Source organism: Mus caroli, unplaced genomic scaffold, assembly GCF_978045245.1.
Source record: "Mus caroli unplaced genomic scaffold, Mus_caroli_1 scaffold_13, whole genome shotgun sequence".
Classification (NCBI taxonomy): domain Eukaryota; kingdom Metazoa; phylum Chordata; class Mammalia; order Rodentia; family Muridae; genus Mus; species Mus caroli.
Window position 1 is genome coordinate 47,845,841 of NW_028227268.1, and position 20,911 is coordinate 47,866,751.

The window sequence follows — 20,911 nt, forward strand, 5'->3', positions numbered from 1 at the left end:
CAAGTCACTACCAGCCCCCCCCCCCCCCCGGGATCCTCATTAACCCCACAACAATTTAAGAAATGGATCCAGGGCTGGTGAGATGGTTCAGCAGTTAAGAGCACCAACTACTCTTCCGAAGGTCCCGAGTTCAAATCCCAGCAACCATGTGGTGGCTCACAGCCATCCGTAACAAGATCTAACGCCCTCTTCCGGAGTGTGAAGACAGCTATAGTGTACTCATATAATAAATAAATAAATAAATAAATCTTTAAAAAAAAATAAAAAAGAAAAGAAATGGATCCAAAAGACAGGCCCAATATGAGTATATTCTAGAGTCAACAGAGGTGAAAAAGAGAAAAACTGCTCAGGCGAGACTAAAAACACAGACCATTTCAAAGGAATCAGGCCAAATAAAGACTGCAGGGAGTAACTGTTATTCTTCCTTATACTCCCTTTTAAATTTTTGTGTGTGAAAATATACCTGTTTACATAAGTACTTCTCTGGATACAACTGGATATTTAAAGAAAATTCCATAGATATGGATATAACTTTATCCACTCCCACAGTGAAGTTCAGGATCATGATTAAAGGATCTGAAGGTGCCCCCGTGTGGTTCCAGAAGAAAGTGCTGCAAGCTAAGAAAGCTATGAAGAGACAGCATCTCTCTCACACAACTCCCTCTGCCCTGAACTCACAATGGAGGCAAGACCAACTCTACCTCAGCCTTCCACTTCTGATGCTTTTCCTTCCAATCCCCACATGCTGAGCTTACAGGGAGGTCATCACAGTCAGCATTTACTCCCTTCTCTGATAAGGGATAAGGCTCAGGCTGTACAGGACTTGCCCTACACTAACAAAGTCATGGGTTAAATCCCCAGAACCACATAAAACCACATAAGATGGCAACATCTGTAAGCCCAGAAAGTGCAGAAGTGGTGGCAGGAGAACCAGGAGTTAAGTGCCTGCCTCGGCTACCTCAAAAGTTCGAGGCCAGCCTGAATGAATGAGACCCTGTTTCAAAACCCAAACAAAATAAAACAAAATGGCCTTGGGCCGCCTTTGCATGGGACTTTCACATCTTTCCACACCTGGCCAGTTACTCCTGTTGGACCACAGCAGCTTTGATTTCCATCACGAAAAGGAAGGGTTTGTTTTCTAAAATTAACTAATCGACCTGAACACTTAAGGTTAGCACAAAGTCCTCCTCAGAGTTGCCAACATGGTCTCAAAGTACAGCAAAGCTCTAATGTAGGTACAGCTGAGCACAGATGGGGTGAAGGAACCACACTGACAAAACCCAGCAGATTCTAAACAAAAGCACCTCAGTTCTCACTGGAAAACAAGTTCAGCTTCTGTTCCCACTTTAGCTATCAGGAGATCAGAAGCCAATTCCAGGGACCAGAATAGAATTTAAGATAATACCACAAAGATTTAATTTCATATCAATCCACCAGCACCAACACAAACTTGACTCTAGACACTTAAGCAGAGTCATTCTATACCACAGCACGTAACTCATTTCTTTAAAAAGCTTCTCTTTAATTAGAAAGCACATATATAACCAGATCCTCAGATGTCCCTTTAAAATGTCTTCAAGGTTGCCAGGTGGTGGTGGCACATACCTTTAATTCCAGCACTGAGATGTCTCTGAGTTCAAGGCCAGCCTAGTCTACAGAGTGAGTTCCAGGAGAGTCAGGGCTACAGAGAAGCCCTGTCTTGAGAAATGAAACAAAACAATGTCATCTCATTAGACAATGCAAGAAAAAATGGCGATCAAAAATGCAAAGATACTCATAGCTCTAGTTTTTTCAAAGACCATAGCGATACTGCTCTTGTCAAACGTTTTCAAATTCTGGGAACATTATCTTAGCATCTATACAGCCTTCTCCATTTAGAGTCTCAACCCTAGGAACGAAACACAGATGCAGAGTCAACTTTTCTAACTCCAGTAACAAAGAGTGTTCTCTAACAACCAGGCATGATCAAAAGTCAATACTGTGCTGGAAGGGCATTCTAAATGGGCAAAATGTGTAAAAAAAACCATAATTATAAAAACATGAAAAAAATCTAAGTTAAACAAAAAGTAAAACAGAAAGTTAAACAAAATAATACAACTCAAAATAACCACATACACCTACAGAAAGACCAGGAGAAAACATGAAAATACTATTAGCCGCTAGAAGGCCAATCTCCTAAGTAACTTGTGTGTTTTGCAGTGCTAAGGATTGAATTCAGGGCCCTGTGCATGCTAGGCAAATGTTCTACCACAATTGTACCTCTAGCCATTTCTGTTTCAAAATCACTGAACATCTGCTAACCTATGATGAAACAAACATTTATTATTTATTAAATATCTACCAGGTTCTCTGGCACTTAACTGCCACTGAGCTCAGAGATCCCAGGATTTCATTAAGGAAACTAGATTTGACGACTGAGGATGCAGCTCAGTTGAGAGAGCATTTGCCCAGCACACAGAAGTCCCAGGTTCACTTGAGCATTAGTACCACATAACTGACTTGTAATTCCAGCACAAAGGATACAGATAGTGGAAGAAAGGAATGTTAAATTCAACCTCAGACACACACCGTGCCTGAGGATACATGAGACCCTGTCTCAAAAGCAACAACAGGGGCTGGGGAGATGGCTAGTTGGCTAAGAGTACGAACTATTCTTGCAGAGACCCAAGTTTGGTTCCCAGCACCATACCAGGTAGCTCACAGTTGCCTGGAACTTCAGCTCCAGGGGATCTGATGCCTCTGCAAGCACCTGCACTCACATACACATACTCCCAAATCGACATAATTACTGGATGTAGGCAATCTAAGGCCCTGAATTCAATCTGGGAACAGTTTATGATATTGGTTTCTTCATGCTGCCCAATGGATGGATAAATTGTCTAGAACAGTGTTTTTTTTTCCTAAGTTGGTTTCTGATCACAATGTCATAGATCAGATCTCCAGGGGGAAGGGTTGTGGGAAGAAAACATGCTCCTAGCATCTCTGGAAGACCATGGCTAAAATGTTCTTTCCCAGCTTTCAACCCCACTGCACTATTTACATTTCCTTATACTTTTGCCAAAAAGTAGAGCCACCTCTGAAATGGAGCTTAACTGCTTTATGGATGGCAAAGAGCTCAGGCACTGTATCAGGAACGATACCAGCTTGGCCCTATTGAACCCTAGGCAGCTAGTCAAGAATCCAGTACAACAGACTGTTTCTGAGACACAGAAGAACAAAGCTGAGATTTCTTCAGAGAGATCTGCGGAACTCTGGCATTCCCATTAGAAATGTGTTTCACATATGGTTACTCTGGGCACAGTATTGTCCAATGTTAGCAGATGAGCAGTCAGAGAGTGACAAGGGCAGCCACCAAAAAGCAGGATTTGGTCAACAAGTAACTGTCAACATAGAAGACTCCAGTCTAACCACACCACACCTGTTTTCTATTGTTCTGAGGATGGAACTCGGGGCCTACATACATTGAGGTGAACGTTCTACTAGTGACACCCCCACACCCCACCTAGTACACATAGACCTTACTTAGTTCTTCATTTGTCACATCAACCATCTACCCAACTTAAACCCAAGAAAGTATTTCCCCAATTCCAGGATTCAAACAGGATCAATAGTTTTCAATTATTAAGTCTTATATTAAAAACCAAAAGATTTCATTTCACATTTTAAAAAAAAGGCAGTACAATTGTTACAAAACAATGCTGTCGGTGGGCTGGCGGGTACATTTTGTTGTGCCTCAGCTACATCTCAAGAGTTTTGCTTACTCAACTCTGGTTCTGAAATAGGCAATGTCAGAATAGCGGTGAGCGATGAACGTGCAGCTTCCCGTGTGTTCCCCAGACAGGCCCACTCCTTGGCTTGACTAAGATGTCTCTCCCTGACACTCTCGTCACCTATCAACAGGCTAGCTCCTTTCTGGAAACCAGCTTGCTCAATTTTGGTTCCTTGAGAAAGCAGGTATCTTGAAGGCAGCCATGAGCAGAGCCTCTACTGGAGAACACTGTTGCCCTTGTCACCAAGCAACCCTTGGTGACACTTTCTAGGCAGCCCTGACCCACACCAGATGCCACCGGAGCCCCCTTTGGCTGAGCTGATCTGCTCCTCCTAGGTCTAGCTGCTGTGAAGAGGGGAAGGGTTAAAAATGGATCCACTGATGCTTTCTTTTTTCCTTCTTTTTATTTAGACGAGTGTCTGTCTCTGTAGCACAGACTGGCCTTACACCCATAGCCATCTTCCTGCCTTTGTCTCCAAGTAGTGGGGTTACAAGTGCCACAGAGCACATCCAACCAAATTTGTGTTTTTTAAGATGATTCCACATGGTGTCACTAATGGACCAGTGGTGAAATTCTGCTGGCCTCCCAATAGGCTCTACCTCCAAAGCAAGCTATTTTATAATATGGGTTTTCTTTTTTCCTTGTAATGATGTTAGATGTAAGGGACTCAACACAGGGTAACTTCTGGATACTAAGCACATAAGGTCATTGCATCATATCCCTAGCCCCATACAGACACTTTTCTAACTGTAGAAGAAATTAAGAATTAACTAGCAACAAGCCTCAAAATTTGGTTACGTATGTAAGTGCAAAGCTGGTTCATCAAATCCCTATTCTGGCCCTCAACCCAATGCATTTCAACTAAGGCATCGTCTACTTCCTTCTTAATGTTGATTAAACACTTAAACAGGTAACGTCCGGCCGCTCCATCCAGGTGATCCCCCTTCTCAGAAGCCTCTCCGTCCTCGGCTCCATTGCTGGAGCCTTTACAACTTTCCATGGCCTCCATCCCTCCCCTTTCCTCATCCCTTTCATCCTCCGTGGCTTCGGGAGTCTCCTCCTGGCACAGTAACTTCTGGCTGAGACAATGGCCTCCATCAGCAGCAGCCTCGCCTCCCGGCACATCAAGCCCACACAGGGCGCTCTCTTGGGGGCTGTGGGCCACGTCTTGGCCACTACTCAGCTCTTTGGGAGTGGACTTTCTCTCTTCCAAGGCTAAGATGACGTCCTCAGGAGCCCGAGGCACCTCCCGCAGCTGCCTCACTCGCTCTCTTCTCTTCCGCCTTAAATGAATCCAAGAGTTTTCTATGGCTGTCAGGAAAAGGCTAACTTCTTCTCTTCCACAGGGAATTCTCTTATGTTGCACCTATGTGGAAGAAAAACCAGAATTTTATAGGAAATCACCTGTCACTACTTAACAAATTCCTTCAATAAAAAACAAATATACACACAAACACCCCCCCCCCCCCCATCATGATGGTAAAGCTCCATCAGTGTGCTGGTCACGCACCTTCAGATCAGTCAGGATCTTTTCTATCCACGTTGTTACAACCACTATGCCTTCCGCTGTCTCAGAGCCCAAAGATGAAGCTTTGAGAGATAATTCTTTCATCACAGACTCCAACACTACAAAAGTAATGGGTTTCCTTGGCTTTTCTAATTTTCTTCGTTTACTTGGAGGTGACTGAAAGAAAAAAGAAGAAAGTTATCCCAACAATTAATAAAGTGCACTACAGTGGACACGAGTTGGGACATGTCAGGGTTTCTGTTCCCAACCACAGGGCAGGAAACACAAAGGCCTATGTGCATGCTCTTTCTGATGCTGAAGCCAGCTCTGGGAGAAAACTTTACCACTTCCTTCACTTTACAAAAAAAAAAAAAGGGCAAGCTATGTCATTATAGCTCAGAGTCGCACCATTAATAATGGCAGGTTGGGATTCAAACTCCAAATCCTATCACCTTTGCTATATTCCAGCTATCAGTATAGATATTCTCCACACTAAATCACCTTTTCTAGCTGTGGTGCCCCAAGCATGTCCCTAATGAACTACACACAGGCAAGGGTGATAGCTTAGTTTGTAAAATGTAGATAATACAAGCCTTAAGATGTACACCTGATTCCCAAGAATCCTCTTTAAAACAAACAAACAAACAAAAACAAAAAACCACACAGGCCAAGAATGATGGGGGCCACTGAGAATCAGATGAATGGAAGAAGTTGGTTCCAGACCATGTACTGCCTGTAAGCTGGGCACGCAGGATACCAGTACCAATGAGAACATTATACTTGAAAGCTAGGGACAGCCGAGCGGTGGTGAAGCACGCTTTTAATCCCAGCACTTGGGAGGCAGAGGCAGGCAGATTTCTGAGTTCATGGCCAGCCTGGTCTACAAAGTGAGTTCCAGGACAGCCACGGCTACACAGAGAAACCCTGTCTCGAAAAACAAAAAAACAAAAAACAAAAACAAAAACAAAAAAGAAAAAAGAAAGTTAGGGCCATGGGAATCCAAAGCACCAAACTTTCTACCTAGGGCTTAAGCAGATTAAAATCCACCCACTAGAGGGACTCAAGTTCCACTTAAAATATCAGAAGTGACACTACAGTAATTAAATTATTTCTTTAAAGTTACAATTTCCTACATGGTACTCTGAAGTTACATTTAGCTAAGATACACACATGGAGCTGAAGGGGTTTGCAGCCCCATAGGAGGAACAACAATATGAACCAACCAGAACCCCCAGAGCTCTCTGGGACCAAACCACCAATCAAAGAAAACACCTGGTGGGACTTGTGTCTCTAGATGCATATGCAGCAGAGGATGACCTAGTCGGCCATCAGTGGGAAGAGAAGCCCTTGGTCTTGTGAAGGTTCTATGCCCCAGTATAGGGGAATGCCAGGGCCAGGAAGCAGGAGTGGGTGGGTTGTGGAGCAGGGGGAGGGGGAGAAAGAGAGAGGGAAGGGAATATGGGATTTTCAGAGAGAAACTAGGAAAGGGGATAACATTTGAAATGTAAATAAATAAAATATCTAATTAAAAAAAAAAGAAATACACACATATCCCTTTTTGGGGGGGAGAGGGCAGTGTTGTTTTACTACGTTGTTTTAGCTGGCCTAGAACTTACAGAGATCCAACTGCCTGTCTTCCCGAATTAAAGACTGGGGATGGTTGCCAGACATACTTTTAACATACAGATTTGTGCTAATCAATAAAGTAAAAACATTTAAAAATTACGAAAGGTACAGAGTGACCAGGAGAGGATACTAAGGGAAAGTTCAAAGAGAGAAGCAGGTTGAAGACCTTTCCCTGTGATCCAGAACCCCTGGGAACTGTGCTGGCCCCAGCTCCAGTTCTCCCTGGCAACACCAACAGGCCCTGTACATACATCCAAGTACTTGGTGAAGCTTTGTCACATTAACCAGTGACCCCACACCAAAGACACTCAAAAAATAGCCAGTGGCTCCTATGCTAGGAAACATGTAAGGTGATGTCAGAAACATTTTTCTAAGAAACAATCTTTCAATTTCTTTTTTGGCAATTGGGGACAGACAAATATTATGGATCAAACCCAGGGCCTTGCATATGTATGTACTCTATTACTGAACAATATCCCCAGAGCTGTTACTTCTCTATACTAGAATTAACTAATACAAGGTTTCAGATAAGCTAGGTGGTGGTGGCACATGCCTTTAATGCCAGCATTGCAGAGGCAAGGGCAGGGGACTTCTGAGTTTGAGTCCAGTTTGGTCTAGCGAGTGTGTTTCAGGACAGCCAAGGATACACAGAAAAGCCCTGTTTCCAAAAACCACACATACCCCAGAGAGAGACAGAGAGAGAGGGGGCCGGGGGAGGCAGGCTTCAGGGGGATGAAGTAGAGATGGGGGAGGCAGTAACAAAAATACTCAAATGCACCTGGAATGGAAGCCTCAGGAAGATGAGACAAAATCACAAGTTTTAGGCTGGCCAGAGCTATATACCTTGAACCCTGTCTCAAAATAAAAACAAAAGCAGCACAAACAAGAAAAACCCCGAATAGCTGAACCCGTGTAGAAGAAACTACCCTTGAGAAACAGTAGACCTTTAAGAGGCTGGTCCCTAGTCCTTTAGGTTTCAGACAAGATGAGGGGAGTTCATAGCAGCATGAAGACAGCAACACTGTCACTCCCTTACCCAGGATAATAGACAAGGTTCCTACTGGATACTGAGAGCTAAGCACACAAGGAGCTTGAAACAAGGTTTCTAGTAAGCCGGGGAGAAGAAAGACAGTGGCACATGGGATGATGAGGGACAAAAGTGGGATTTTCCACTGTACTTCACAACATCCTAACAGCCTATTCAACACACAACGAGAATGGCAAAAAGGAAAGCCACACATCATCTTTTCAGACAGCCATCTTTTGTGCTGAGTGATCTCACGTGAAGATCCTACCACTTCTCCTCTGCTATAGGGGAGCCGCTCTGTTCTATGACTCTTTGAATGCTAACAGTGACCTCCATTATTCTTAGAAATTAAAAGAGATTAAGTTCCACCCAAATGTGGTGGCACACACCTTTAGTCCCAAGCATTTTGGAGGCAGAGGCAGGTGGATTTCTGAGTTCGAGGCCAGTCTGGTTTACAGAGTGAGTTCTAGGATAGCCAGGGCTACACAGAGAAACCCTGTCTCGAAAAACCAAAAAAAAAAAAAAAAGAAATTGATAGCTAAACTCAACCTCATAGGTCTCTGGCACTAAGAAAATTTCAAACTTTCTCCCTGCCGCCCTCAGGGTTTCTCTGTGTAGCCCTGGCTAACCTGGAACTCACTCTGTAGACCATGCTGGCCTTGAACTAAATATCCGCCTGCCTCTGCCTCCTGAGTGCTGGGATTAAAGGCATGCGCCACCACTGCCCTGCAATTTTACACCTTTTTAAAAGAAACTAATAAAAAAAGTTATTTTCCCAAATGAAATGATTTTGTTGTTGCTGTTTCTGAAGCAGGATCTCACATAGCCCAGACTGGTCTCAAAATCTCAATTCTTCTGACTACCTTATTAGACAGCATCAATCAATTAAGGGGCCATGGAGTATATGCTAATTAAAAAAACAAAAACAAAAACAAAACAAAAAACAAAAAAAAAAACTTCCACAGAGGCAACTACTACGAGAAAGAGAATCTTGGGAGTGAGACCTTACAAAAAGGCTGAGACAGGGCCAAACTGTTCCACTCTGCTCTACTATAGCAAATATATACTCTTCTGTATCTACTCCATAAATTCTGTACCTATATCCTGAATTTCATATCGATAGAAGTAATAATAATAGTAATAGTTGTTGTTGTTGTTATTACTACAGTGATGTGAGGGGTGGAGCCCAGATTCCATCATGCTAGGAAAGCATTCTATCACTGAACATGTGTACATGCCCTGCTTAGGAGCTCTGATCAAAATGTTAGACTTAGGGTGACTCTGATTCTCTCAGGAGAGACTACTGGAATGATTCCTAAGCAAGACTCTGACTAAAGGCTGCCCAGGGAGGTTATGGCACAAGAGGCTCAGGAAAAGGCAAGAATCTAGATAAGTAAAATATCCAAGTGCTTAAGGTGTGGGCTAGAAAATTAGACTGTGGTTTGACTTTGTGCAGCCTCCAGGGACTGGTACAACTCTCCATAGAACTTTCCTGGTTTAATAAAAAGGGGATGCTACGTGTATTTAAATAAAAACTATATGCAGCACCGCAAACCTTCCAAAAGCATGTGATGTGCTATACAAAGGGCAGGGCCTCAATGTATGTCTTAAGCTCTGCCATTGAACATTCAACAAAGTCTTCCTTAGGACAAACTGACAAAGAAACAGATGGGCGACTCTTCCTCTCTAACGTAATTTCTGAGATTAGTCTTACCTGTCTCTTTCTGAAATGCTCTTATCCCTGTCATTCACCTCAGCACTTATACAGTCTTTATATACATTGTTTCAGGTTTGTTTTACTCTGCCACAAACCTAAAAGGAACTAAAAAGGTTCTGATTTCTTTGCTCAGTTCCCTAACCATTCCATCTGTTTTATAACCTATTATGGAGCCTAGTACGGTTCGAGTTCACAAACCATTTTAAACCATTTTAAGGGGCTGGTGAGATGGCTCAGTGGGTAAGAGCACCCGACTGCTCTTCCGAAGGTCCAGAGTTCAACTCCCAGCAACCACATGGTGGCTCACAACCATCCGTAACGAGATCTGGCGCCCTCTTCTGGTGTGTCTGAAGACAGCTACAGTGTACTTACATATAATAAATAAATAAATCTTTAAAAAAAAAAACAAAAAACAACAACAACAAAAAAAAACAAACCATTTTAAAGTTTGGTGTGGAAGCATATGCTGGAATCTCAGAACCAAGGAGAGGAAGGAGAAACACCACACCAGACTCCTACCCTTAAATAAATAGGTAAAAACCAAACAAGAAATAAAAGACCCAACCCTTACATATAAGCACTAAGGCATACAATCACTTCCCAAACTATTTCTTAACAACAATATTCCATCAATAAATTTCACAGCTAAAATCTGATTTTAAAACAAAACAAAAACCACATATTAAAAAAATGAAACCTGGGCTGGAGAGATGGCTCAGCCGTTAAAAGCACTGATTGTTCTTCCAAAGGTTCTGAGTTCAAATCCCAGCAACCACATGGTGGTTCACAACCATCTGTAATGAAATCTGATGCCTTCTTCTGGTGTGTCTGAAGACAGCTACAGTGTACTTACATATAATAAATAAATAAATTTTTAAAAATGAAGCATAAAATACCAAATTGATGTTTTTATTTAAAGATTTATTAATTTATTTTATTTATATGAGTACACTATAGCTATCTTCAGACACACCAGAAGAGGGCATCAAATCCCATTACAGATGGTTATGAGTTACCATGTGTGGGAACTAAAAAGTGGGGGCAGGGGAAAGAGGGGGAGGGAGGATAACCCACATCTGGCCAGAGTTCCACCTATGCTCTGGGCAGGCAGACGCGGGAGGGCTGCCGGACACTTTCCACTGGGCCATGGGTGGGCATCTATGCCACTGACCCCACTCGAGAGGGGGTGGACAAGGGGCAGCCCTCAATGGGGGATTGGGGGGAACACCCTGTCGCCCTTGGGTTATGGGAGAGAGGGCTGAAGGAGAGAGGTTCCCACACAGGAGAGAGTCTGCGAAGTGGGCCTTGATGAGCAGAGACTGTCTATGGTTTTAGAGCTTTATTATAGAAAGACAGGGGAGAGAAAAGGTAAAAGAGAGAGAGACCAGCCATGGCCAAGAGGAGAGAAGGGGGAAAGAGAAAGAGAGAGAGAAGAAAGGCTACAGAGTAAGAGGAAGAGAGAGGAGAGGAGAAGACAAAGAGAGAGGAGTGAGAGTGAGGAGGGGCCAAACAGCTCCTCTTAAAGTATGCTGCTATCTTGTCTATTGCTAGGTAACTGGGGAGGAGTTTAGCCTGAAGGTCAGAAGCTTGGGGCATTGCCTACATGATTACCAACCATGCTTCTCTTGTGGGGGCTGAGGGGGTGGTAACTTTGACAGGAGCCAGGGTCCAGGAGACATGAGAGAACTCCTTCTGTCCCATGTAGGTAAATTATCACCACCGGGTCCCAGCGTTCAACATCTCAGCTTGACTGGAGACGAGCCTGTCTGTGTATAGCCCAATGCCCCCACAATCATGTGGTTGCTGGGAATTGAACTCAGGACCTCTGGAAGAGTAGTCAGTGCTCTTAACTGCTGAGCCATCTCTCCAGCCCCCAAATTGATGTTCACCCCCAAATTCCAGCTGTCAACCCTGAGACATGTGCTTAGAATCCTTCAAATATCTGTCTTGAAAAATCTATGAAGCAGGGGCTGGCAAGATGGCTCAGCAGCTAAGAGGACTGTGTGCCCTTCCAGAGGAGCCAGGATCAATTCCCAGCAACCACATGGCAACTGATTGTAACTCCGGTTCCAAGAGATCTGACACTTACACCAGTGCACATAAAATAAAATTAAATAAATTATTTAAAAGAGGGGAAAGGAGCTGGAGAGATGGTTCAGTGGTTAAAAGTGGTAGCTGCTCTTCCAGAGGTCCTGAGTTCAATTCCCAGAAACCACATGGTGGCTCACAACCATCTGTATCAGAAGAGGGATCTGATGCCCTCTTCTGGTGTATCTGAAGACAGCTACATTGTATTTATATACATTAAATAATATTTCTAAAAAAGAGACATAGAAAGGATGTGTTCTCAGTGGTGTGAGCTGTGAGACCACAAGAACCATAATCCATTAAAAAAGAAAAGAAAAGCCGGGCGTGGTGGCGCACGCCTTTAATCCCAGCACTCGGGAGGCAGAGGCAGGCGGATTTCTGAGTTCGAGGCCAGCCTGGTCTACAAAGTGAGTGCCAGGACAGCCAGGGCTATACAGAGAAACCCTGTCTCGAAAAACCTAAAAAAAAAAAAAAAGAAAAGAAAAGAAAATCTATGAAGCGGCCTGTCTAGTTGATTCAGCAAGTACAGGTACCGCTCCACAAGCCTGACTATGGGGTAAAGGGAGGGCTCAAGTTGGAAGAGAGGACTGGCTCCAACAAGTTTTCCTCTGACCCCATATACATATACATGCATGTGCTCACCAACTATATATATATATATATATATATATATATATATATATATATATATATATATATATATATATACATACACACACACACACATATAATGTTAAAGATTTGTGTGTGGGTATGTCTATGTGAATTTATGTGTTACCACATGTATGCAGGTGCTTTGGGGGCCAGAGGGTGTCAGATCATTAGAAAATGGAATTATAAAGACAGTTGTGAGCCACCTCATTTGGATGCTTGGGGAAAACAGTCATGGTTTTAACTGCTGAGCTACCTCTCTAATCTCAATAAATAAAAATATTTTTCTAAGAAAGAAAATCTAAAGTGAACTTGGTGTATGCCTTTAATCCTAGCACTTAGGAGACAAGGTCAGTGTGTTTAACATAGCAAGCCAGGCCATCCGAGGTTGCATAGTGAGACTATGTCTCAATTAAAAAACAAAAACAAACCAAAAAACTAAAACCACTAGGGCTGTAGAGATGGCTGAGGAGTTAAGAGGTGGTGCTACTCTTTCTGAGGAGCCCAACTCCCTACCTTAGAAGGCTCACAACTGCCTGTAACCCCTGCTCCTGGGTATCTGATTCCTCTGGCCTTTGTGGGCACATTCCCTTTTGTACACATAACCCCCAACACACATAGTTAAAAATAAATCCTAAATCAAAACAAAATCTATAGAGTATAGCCAGAAAACACAAAAAACACACAAATTTTTATTTTAAATCATTCCATCTAATCCACAAAAGCCTCGTTAATAAGCTGTATGGGGTAGCCCAGGCTAAGGGAAATGCCTTGCATGTATGCATGTACTTCTTTCTATATGCATGCTTGTGCCCATGGCGACTAAAAAGTGTGGGATTCCCTACAATGAAACGTACAGGTGATTGTGAGCTGTCACATGGGTGCTAGGAACCTAACCCAGGTCCTCTGAGACCAGTATTGCTTCCTGGGCAATGCTCACATCAACAGTACACAGTTTACTACAACTATGTGTCACTCTCTACCGTATCCTTCACCAACATCAAACTTCCTGAAGGCAAAAAATAGAGCTAATGCCCCACCTCGCAGAATTAGAGACCTGGGGAAGGGGCTCTAAAAGGGACCTGTCAGCCATTCTATGGAGAACAGCCTTACACTGCTTCCCCATGTCCTCATCAGTCAGAAATGTTGATACAAAAATTCTACCAACATTAGCACTTGTCTTTTTGTTGCTAAAATGAGTCCAGACAACAGCAATGGGCTTAGTGTCAGCACTTGAATTGCTTGAATTAGAATTTTCAGCATTCAGCACCAACAGAAACCAGTTAAGAGGCCTAAGATAAGTGAAATCACAAGTTACCATAGGAACTTGCACATCGCGCTAAATGGCAGGCTGGAGATGGGAAGTAGGTCAGTATTTCTGCTTAACCAGTTCTACTCCATGTCTTCCTCTCCTGGACTGAAAGAGCATTCTCCTCCTGCCCGCTCCCTAACAGGATCAAGAAGGAGTGTCAGGTGAGCTTCCCACAAGGCAGGAGAACCAAGAGGAAGGTCAACCCAAAATCTCCTGAGTAACCTGGATCTACCCTGGGGAAAGGCCATCGTTGATCATGAGCACCAGTGCTGAGAAACTGTTGCTGGGTTACTACAAATCAGAAACTGCCACACATAGACACCCAGCAGTTTCAGTGCATCTAATAGAACACTGGGGAATGCATTATTAGCAGCTTAGGGGTGATGGCAGTGGTGTGGAGGGAGAAATACTGTGTAGCAAGGAAGGAATCTCAGGCCTTTATTGAGTGGCATTCTTTGATGGCTAGAAACTGCAAGGCTATATAAGATACCCTGAAAAGGAGAAAGGCCGTTCATAGTTTCCTTTTCTAAGCAAGCAGACAGACAGACAGATGATTGATAGATAGATCGATAGATAGACACTGATTTTGCACAGACACTTGCCCTTCAACACTAGCATCTGTGATGACTCCCTCAATCAAAGAGGGCAAAGGAATATGTCCCTGAGCGGCTATGGGGAGTGTCAGAGCCCATTATGAGCTTGTTCCAGCTGTGTCAAAAATGTGGGCAGCAGGTTAAGCAGACACTCTCGCCAGGTGGTGGTGGCGCACGCCTTTAATCCCAGCACTTGGGAGGCAGAGGCAGGCGGATTTCTGAGTTCGAGGCCAGCCTGGTCTACAAAGTGAGTTCCAGAACAGCCAGAGCTATACAGAGAAACCCTGTCTCGGGCGGGGGGGAGGGGGGGGGGAAGCAGACACTCTCGGAAGCAGGTGCTGCTTCGATTTCCCACAGCTGTTTGTGTCTGTATGGGGACAGTTTGGGGCACTGCTAATGATTTGAACCATCTGCTGTGCAGATCCTAGTAGTCTAGAAAACAATAGGATAATATTTGAAGGAGGGTGGAGCTATGGAAAGCAGAGGCATCTTTTTAATTAGTGATCAAATCAAACACTAACCTTTGGGTGCCCTGCCATAAAATCCGGAAGCAAACCTAGGCTTCCATAGAAAGGACACTCTATAGGAGCAATTTCAATCCTGCAGTACAACTAGCTGTTGGCTCAGCTTCAAATCGCACTTCATATGTTCAGAAACATGTAAGCAATGCAAATCGTCCCTCTGTGCTCCCACACACATCTACCTCTTTGTCTATAGCAACAGAATCTCAAAGACAACATTTTGGATACCTCTGAAGACAAGAATGGCCAAATCCGTAGAAGAGGCACTCCCAAAACAAGCCTGCTATACAGACCTGGATAGAGACCTGCAAGAACTCCTACTAGCCTCATACACACCATGAGAAGAGCTGAGTAGCTGAGCAAAGGTTAGAATGTGTGGCTCCAGGCAACAAAAAGCAGACCACTCTTGCAGGGACATAAGAACAGACAGGTGCTGCTTACCACCACTTCCCAGGGAGGCCTAGAAAACCACTCAGTCTGTCTGTCTTCTGTGTGTGTGTGTGTGTGTGTGTGAGAGAGAGAGAGAGAGAGGGGGGGGGGGGGAGGAAGGGAGAGAGAGAGGGAGAGGGAGAGGGAGAGAGAGAGAGAGGGCGAGGGAGAGGGAGAGAGAGAGAGAAATTTGGGAACCAATCTTATAAAATAAATAATAAATAAAGATGTGGCTTTTGAGCTGGAGAGATGGCTAAACACTTAGGAGCACTGACTGCTCTTCCAGAGGTCCTGAGTTCAATTCCCAGCAACCACATGGTGACTCTTGACCATCTATAATGGAATCTGATGCCCTCTTCTGGCATGCAGGTGTTCATGCAGATAGTCCACTCACATACATAAACTAAATCTTAAAAATGAGTGGCTTTTGTGTGTTTGTGTGTGTGCATGTGCACATGTGAGCATACACACATGCACTCATCTGTGCACATGCACACACTCAGGCAGGTACATATGGGGACCAGGAGGGTACTGGAGCCCCCGGAGCTGTAGTTTCTGGTGTTGTGACCTGTCAGATGTGGGGGTTAAGATCTGAACTCCACTCTGGAAAAGCAGAAAGCACTCTTACCTACTGAGCCACAACCCCAGCTGCTCTCTCTGGCTGAGGCTGGCTCCTTGGGACTACTTCAGGGGGCTCATACTTAGAACTCTTCGTTCTCTGCTTTCTATGTCCTGGGTCTGGCCCATGCTACCTACATACACTTTCTAATGGTAATCATGAAACATGAACCAGAGCCTTTTACTGAGATTAGCACAATCCCAAAGTGTTACACACGAAAAGGACATAGCCACAGAGCTGGGAGTATAGCGTAAGGGTACAGCACTTGCCCACTATGATTGAGACACTGGGTTCAAGACCCCGCAATAAAAAAGTTACAACAGGCCGGGCGTGGTGGTGCACGCCTTTAATCCCAGCACTCGGGAGGCAGAGGCAGGCGGATTTCTGAGTTCGAGGCCAGCCTGGTCTACAAAGTGAGTTCCAGGACAGCCAGGGCTATACAGAGAAACCGTGTCTCAAACCCCCCACCCCCAAAAAAGAAGAAAACAAAGATAAAACAAGACTAGGAGATCAGACATGGAGGTGCAGAGTTTGGAGTCTGATACCAGCCCAGCTGGTTTCCCGTCTTTCTTTGGGGATTACAGTTAAGTGATTGGATGGCTCTCAGAAGAGGCTTTGAAATTTTAACATTGTTCAGACTGATACAAACTATGGAAACATTTTGAAGTTGGGTTAAATGTAATTTGCATTATGCTAGGTATGGCCCCCATAGACTCATGTTTGAAAGCATCTATGGGGGCCAAGGAATATGATGGTTTGAATATGCTTGGCCCAGGAAGTGGCACTATCAAGAGGCACTATCAAGATTGTTGAAGAAAGTGTGTTACTGTGGACACGGGTACCCTCGTCCTGGCTGCCTGGAAATCAGTCTTCTTCTGACTGCTTTTGGAACAAGATGTTGAACTCTCAGCAACTCCTGCACCATGCCTGCCTGGGCATTGCTATGTTCCCGCCTTGATGATAATGGACTGAACCTCTGAACCTATAAGCCAGCCCCAATTAAATGTTGTCCTTATAAAAGTAGCCTTGATCATGGTGTCTGTTTACAAGTAAAACCCAAACTAAGACATTGATTAACTTCTAACTAATAAATGCTAGGATTACTCTTATTTACAAATACTTTTCATTTACCATAAACATCTGGAGAAAAATTGAGGAAAACAGAACAGCACAGAATCAGACTATGTATGATCTACTGAAGCTTATCACACAACAGGCATATGGAAACACCAAGGCAAATCTTTACTTACCGGTACTGTGACATCATCATAAAAACTCCAAGCTAAGGCCCATCTCATTGTCCGACCCTGACAAAACTCTGTGAAGGTGACTTTAGGAACCTGAAACCAGCAAACACAGCATCTTACATGGAAGTTCTGTTTGGTTTAAGAGAAGGTCTCAGGTAGCTAAGGATGCCCTGAACTCCCGATATTCCCGCCTCAACCTCCTGAGTACTGACAATACTAATGGATGACACCACACCCATCTTCACACTACAGCCTCTCTACTCATGTTTCTGGCTGCTAACTCCTGTTGCTCTTTTGTTAACAAACATTATTTCAAAAAAAAATTTTTTTTTGGTATATATAGCTGCCTGGTAACACATAATCTCTTTACAGAACTTTTACCTCTCATAAAATATTAAAATTTATAGATAAATTCAAACAATAAACACCTAGAACAGTTTTCTGGAGTCAGTGTAAAATTATTTAAGTAGTTTTCTTTCTTTCTTTCTTTCTTTCTTTCTTTCTTTCTTTCTAAAGATTTACTTATTTATTTATTTATTTTTTATATGTAAGTACACTGTAGCTGTCTTCAGACACTCCAGAAGAGGGCATCAGATCTCATTACGGATGGCCGTGAGCCACCATGTGGTTGCTGGGATTTGAACTCGGGAGCTTCGGAAGAGCAGTCAGTGCTCTTAACTGCTGAGCCATCTCTCCAGCCCCTCTTTATTTCTTTGACAGAGGACTTGGCTGGCTATGTGGCCCCAAATTGGCCTCCAAGTTGTGGCTCTCTTGCTTTTCTCTCCCAAGTGCTGGGTCACACATGTAAACAGCCCCAACCTCAAGCACATCAGACAAGTATTCACTACTCAGAGGCCTTTGTTTACTGTTGTTTTGAGATACAATCTCATTTTTAGCCCTGGCTTGTCTGGAACTTGCTATGGAGATCAGGCTGGCCTCAAACACAAACCACCTGCTCTGCTTCCTGAGTGCTGGGATTAAAGGCATATAATATACACCATGCCTGGCCTTTAATTACTTTTTTAAGGACAAGAACCAACCAAAGTCCTGCCAAAAGCAAATTTCAGTACTAGATTTCATAAAGAAATAGGGATTACTTTGTAGCTTTTAATATCCTTAACAAGAAATATTGGCCAGAGAGATGGCTCAGCAATTAGGAGCAATTCTTGCTCTTGTAGAGGACCCAGCCTGATTCACAGAACTCACAGGGTAGATTACAACTATCTGTAACTCCAGAAGAGGACCTGGCCTCTTCTGACCTTTGAAGGTGCACACTTACCTGCAGACGATACATTCATACAAAAAAAAAAAAGTAAAAAATTTAAAATACATTTAGCTTTAGGGTATAAAGAAAGCTGCTATACCCAAATTTCAACCTAAGAGACACATCTGAATGGTAATGACATGGCCTTACCCCTTGGATTCTAAGCTCTTCCTTCAGTGGAGCCAGACTGCATTTCTTTCCCAGCATACAGCTATACCACCTTGAAAAAGCAGCAAGACAAATGGAGACTGGTTATAAGCGTTGAGAACAGAAGCAAACAAATATTGAGTTTAAGTTACAAATAACAAAAAGTGCACAAATTAGACAAATATGGGCACAGGGGGAACCCAAGGCAAGTTTAAAACCTATGTTGACTGGCAAAATGGCCCCATAAAAAGACTTGCGTTCAATAACTGGATGCCATGGTGGAAAGAGAGACTGATTTTCACACGCTCACCATGGCACCACATGTGTGCACAAAGAATTAAAAAACAATTAATAAAAAACAAACTACTTATAGGTGGGATATGAATAGCACACATCCTTTTTTTGTTTTCATATTGTTTTTTGAGTCAAGGTTCACCCTTAATAGCCCTGGCTGTCCTGGAACTCACAATGTAGACCAGGCTAGCCAATGGTGCACAGTGAAACCTAGTCATCAAAAATAAACAAACAGCTCAGTTCTCCAGTGCTCACTACATTTGGGAAGAGCATGAAGACAACAGTCCCACCTCTTGTATACACAATGAAGGCCATTGGTTTTAGGGCAGTCATTAATCAACAACAGAAAGGTAGGGCCAAGAGACAGACATTTGGTGGTCTTGCAGAGGACACAGGATCAGAATTCCAGCTCCCAAATGGTACCTCACAACCATCTATAACTCCCAACTCAATGACTCCTTATTCTGGTTTTCACAGGCACCTCAAACACATGGTATATACACATATACACAGGCAAAAACTCAAAATAAAAATAAATAAATCTCTGAAATATAACTAAAAGAAATATAAATACCCTAGGCACTACATTATGAAAATATAGAATCCTTCCAGAACTTGTGTTCTGAACTGCTCTAACAGGGTCTCTAACATAGACCCGAAGGCATGTAGAGAAAAACAGGTGAGATTTTCTCACCTGAAAAATGTGATTATTCTAAATAGCCTGGGAAATACAGAAAGGACATAAGACTGCACTTCAGCCAATAAAGGAGTGGACAGCATGGCATGGCCTCTGTTGTTGGAAGTGATGAGACTCTCTGTACAAATGGAGGAAAGGAATTATAGAAGGTAAGTCCTACAACCATGGCTGTCAGAGCTTACTGCTCCAAGCCTATTTCCAGCTTCAGTATAGGGAAGGGACATTCAAACATAGCCCAACAATTCTGCTGATTTGATAGGACAGAGATGAGAGTTAAGACAAAAGCAGTCAGCTGGGAGTGGTGGTGCAGGCAGGCAGATTTCTGAGTTCAAGGCCAGCCTGATCTACAAAGTGAGTTCCAGGACAGCCAGGGCTATACAGAGAAACCCTGTCTCGAAAAATCAAAAAGACAAAGCAGTCAAGATCCACAAAGCAAATTAAAAAATAAAATTCAAAAAGAAAAGAAATAATATTAGATTTTAGATTAAAAAAAAAAAATCAATGAAGGCTCAGCAGGTAAAAGCACTAACTGTTCTTCCAAAGGTCCTGAGTTCAATTTACAGCAACCACATGGTGGCTCACAACCATCTGTAATGGGATCCAATGCCCTCTTCTGGAGTGTCTGAAGACAGCTACAGTGTACTCATATACATAAAATAAAAAATTTTTTAAAAAAAGAAAAGAAAAAAAATCAACAAAAAAGGACAAATTAACATATTTGAAAGAGTTAAATCATCACAGAATATATAGACATGAAAGGGAAACACAGAAGTGGGGAACTGGGTGAGAAGCAAGAGAGATTGGGAGTCTAGTTCCGGCTATCCCCCATCTTTCTGTGTAGCCTAGGATGACTTTGAACTTCTCACCCTTCTGCCTCACCCCCATCTCACCCCAGTGTTAGGATTACAAGCATGTACCACTATGCTGGGTATGTTCAGTGCTTGTGGGTTGGGACTGAGCCCACAAAATTTTGCATGCCAGGCAAACATTCTATCAATTTACTCACATCCCTAACCTGAATACAATTTTTTTTTCCCCTGAGACAGGGTTTCTCTGTGTAGCCCTGGCAGTCCTGGAACTCACTTTGTAGACCAGGCTGGCCTCCAACTTAAAAATCCGCCTGCCTCTGCCTCCCAAATGCTGGGATTAAAGGCATGCGCCACCATGCGTGGCACTACAAAAAATATTTATAAACAACTTTTACTATACAATCTCATAACTAGATACAAATTCTTCAAAAGACACTTCTTAAACTCTACAAGTAGGTAACTCAAATGGTTCTTGTACCGATTAAAGCCAAGTTTAAACTCAATCTCTTCCCAACCCAAGTTCTTTTATTAAGTACATTTAAAGAAGATGGTGCAAAGCTATAAATTACCCCAGCACTCAGGAAGGGCAGCAT

At 43.2% G+C, this 20,911-nt stretch overlaps 1 protein-coding gene across 3 annotated transcripts in view; it reads right to left on the reverse strand.

The window, feature by feature from the left end:
* Positions 1 to 3,611: 3,611 nt before the first annotated feature.
* Positions 3,612 to 20,911, reverse strand: part of Mettl16 (methyltransferase 16, RNA N6-adenosine) — a 50,169-nt gene continuing 32,869 nt past the window's right edge. For all 3 annotated transcript variants that reach the window (XM_029483855.2, XM_021176308.2, XM_085829823.1), the window contains 4 exons: positions 18,522 to 18,591; positions 17,111 to 17,200; positions 5,281 to 5,454; positions 3,612 to 5,136 (listed from right to left, as the gene is read on the reverse strand). In XM_029483855.2, coding sequence (XP_029339715.1) covers positions 4,537 to 5,136; positions 5,281 to 5,454; positions 17,111 to 17,200; positions 18,522 to 18,591 — 934 coding nt within the window. In that variant the 3' untranslated portion in view covers positions 3,612 to 4,536. The remainder of the gene's footprint in view (positions 5,137 to 5,280; positions 5,455 to 17,110; positions 17,201 to 18,521; positions 18,592 to 20,911) is intronic.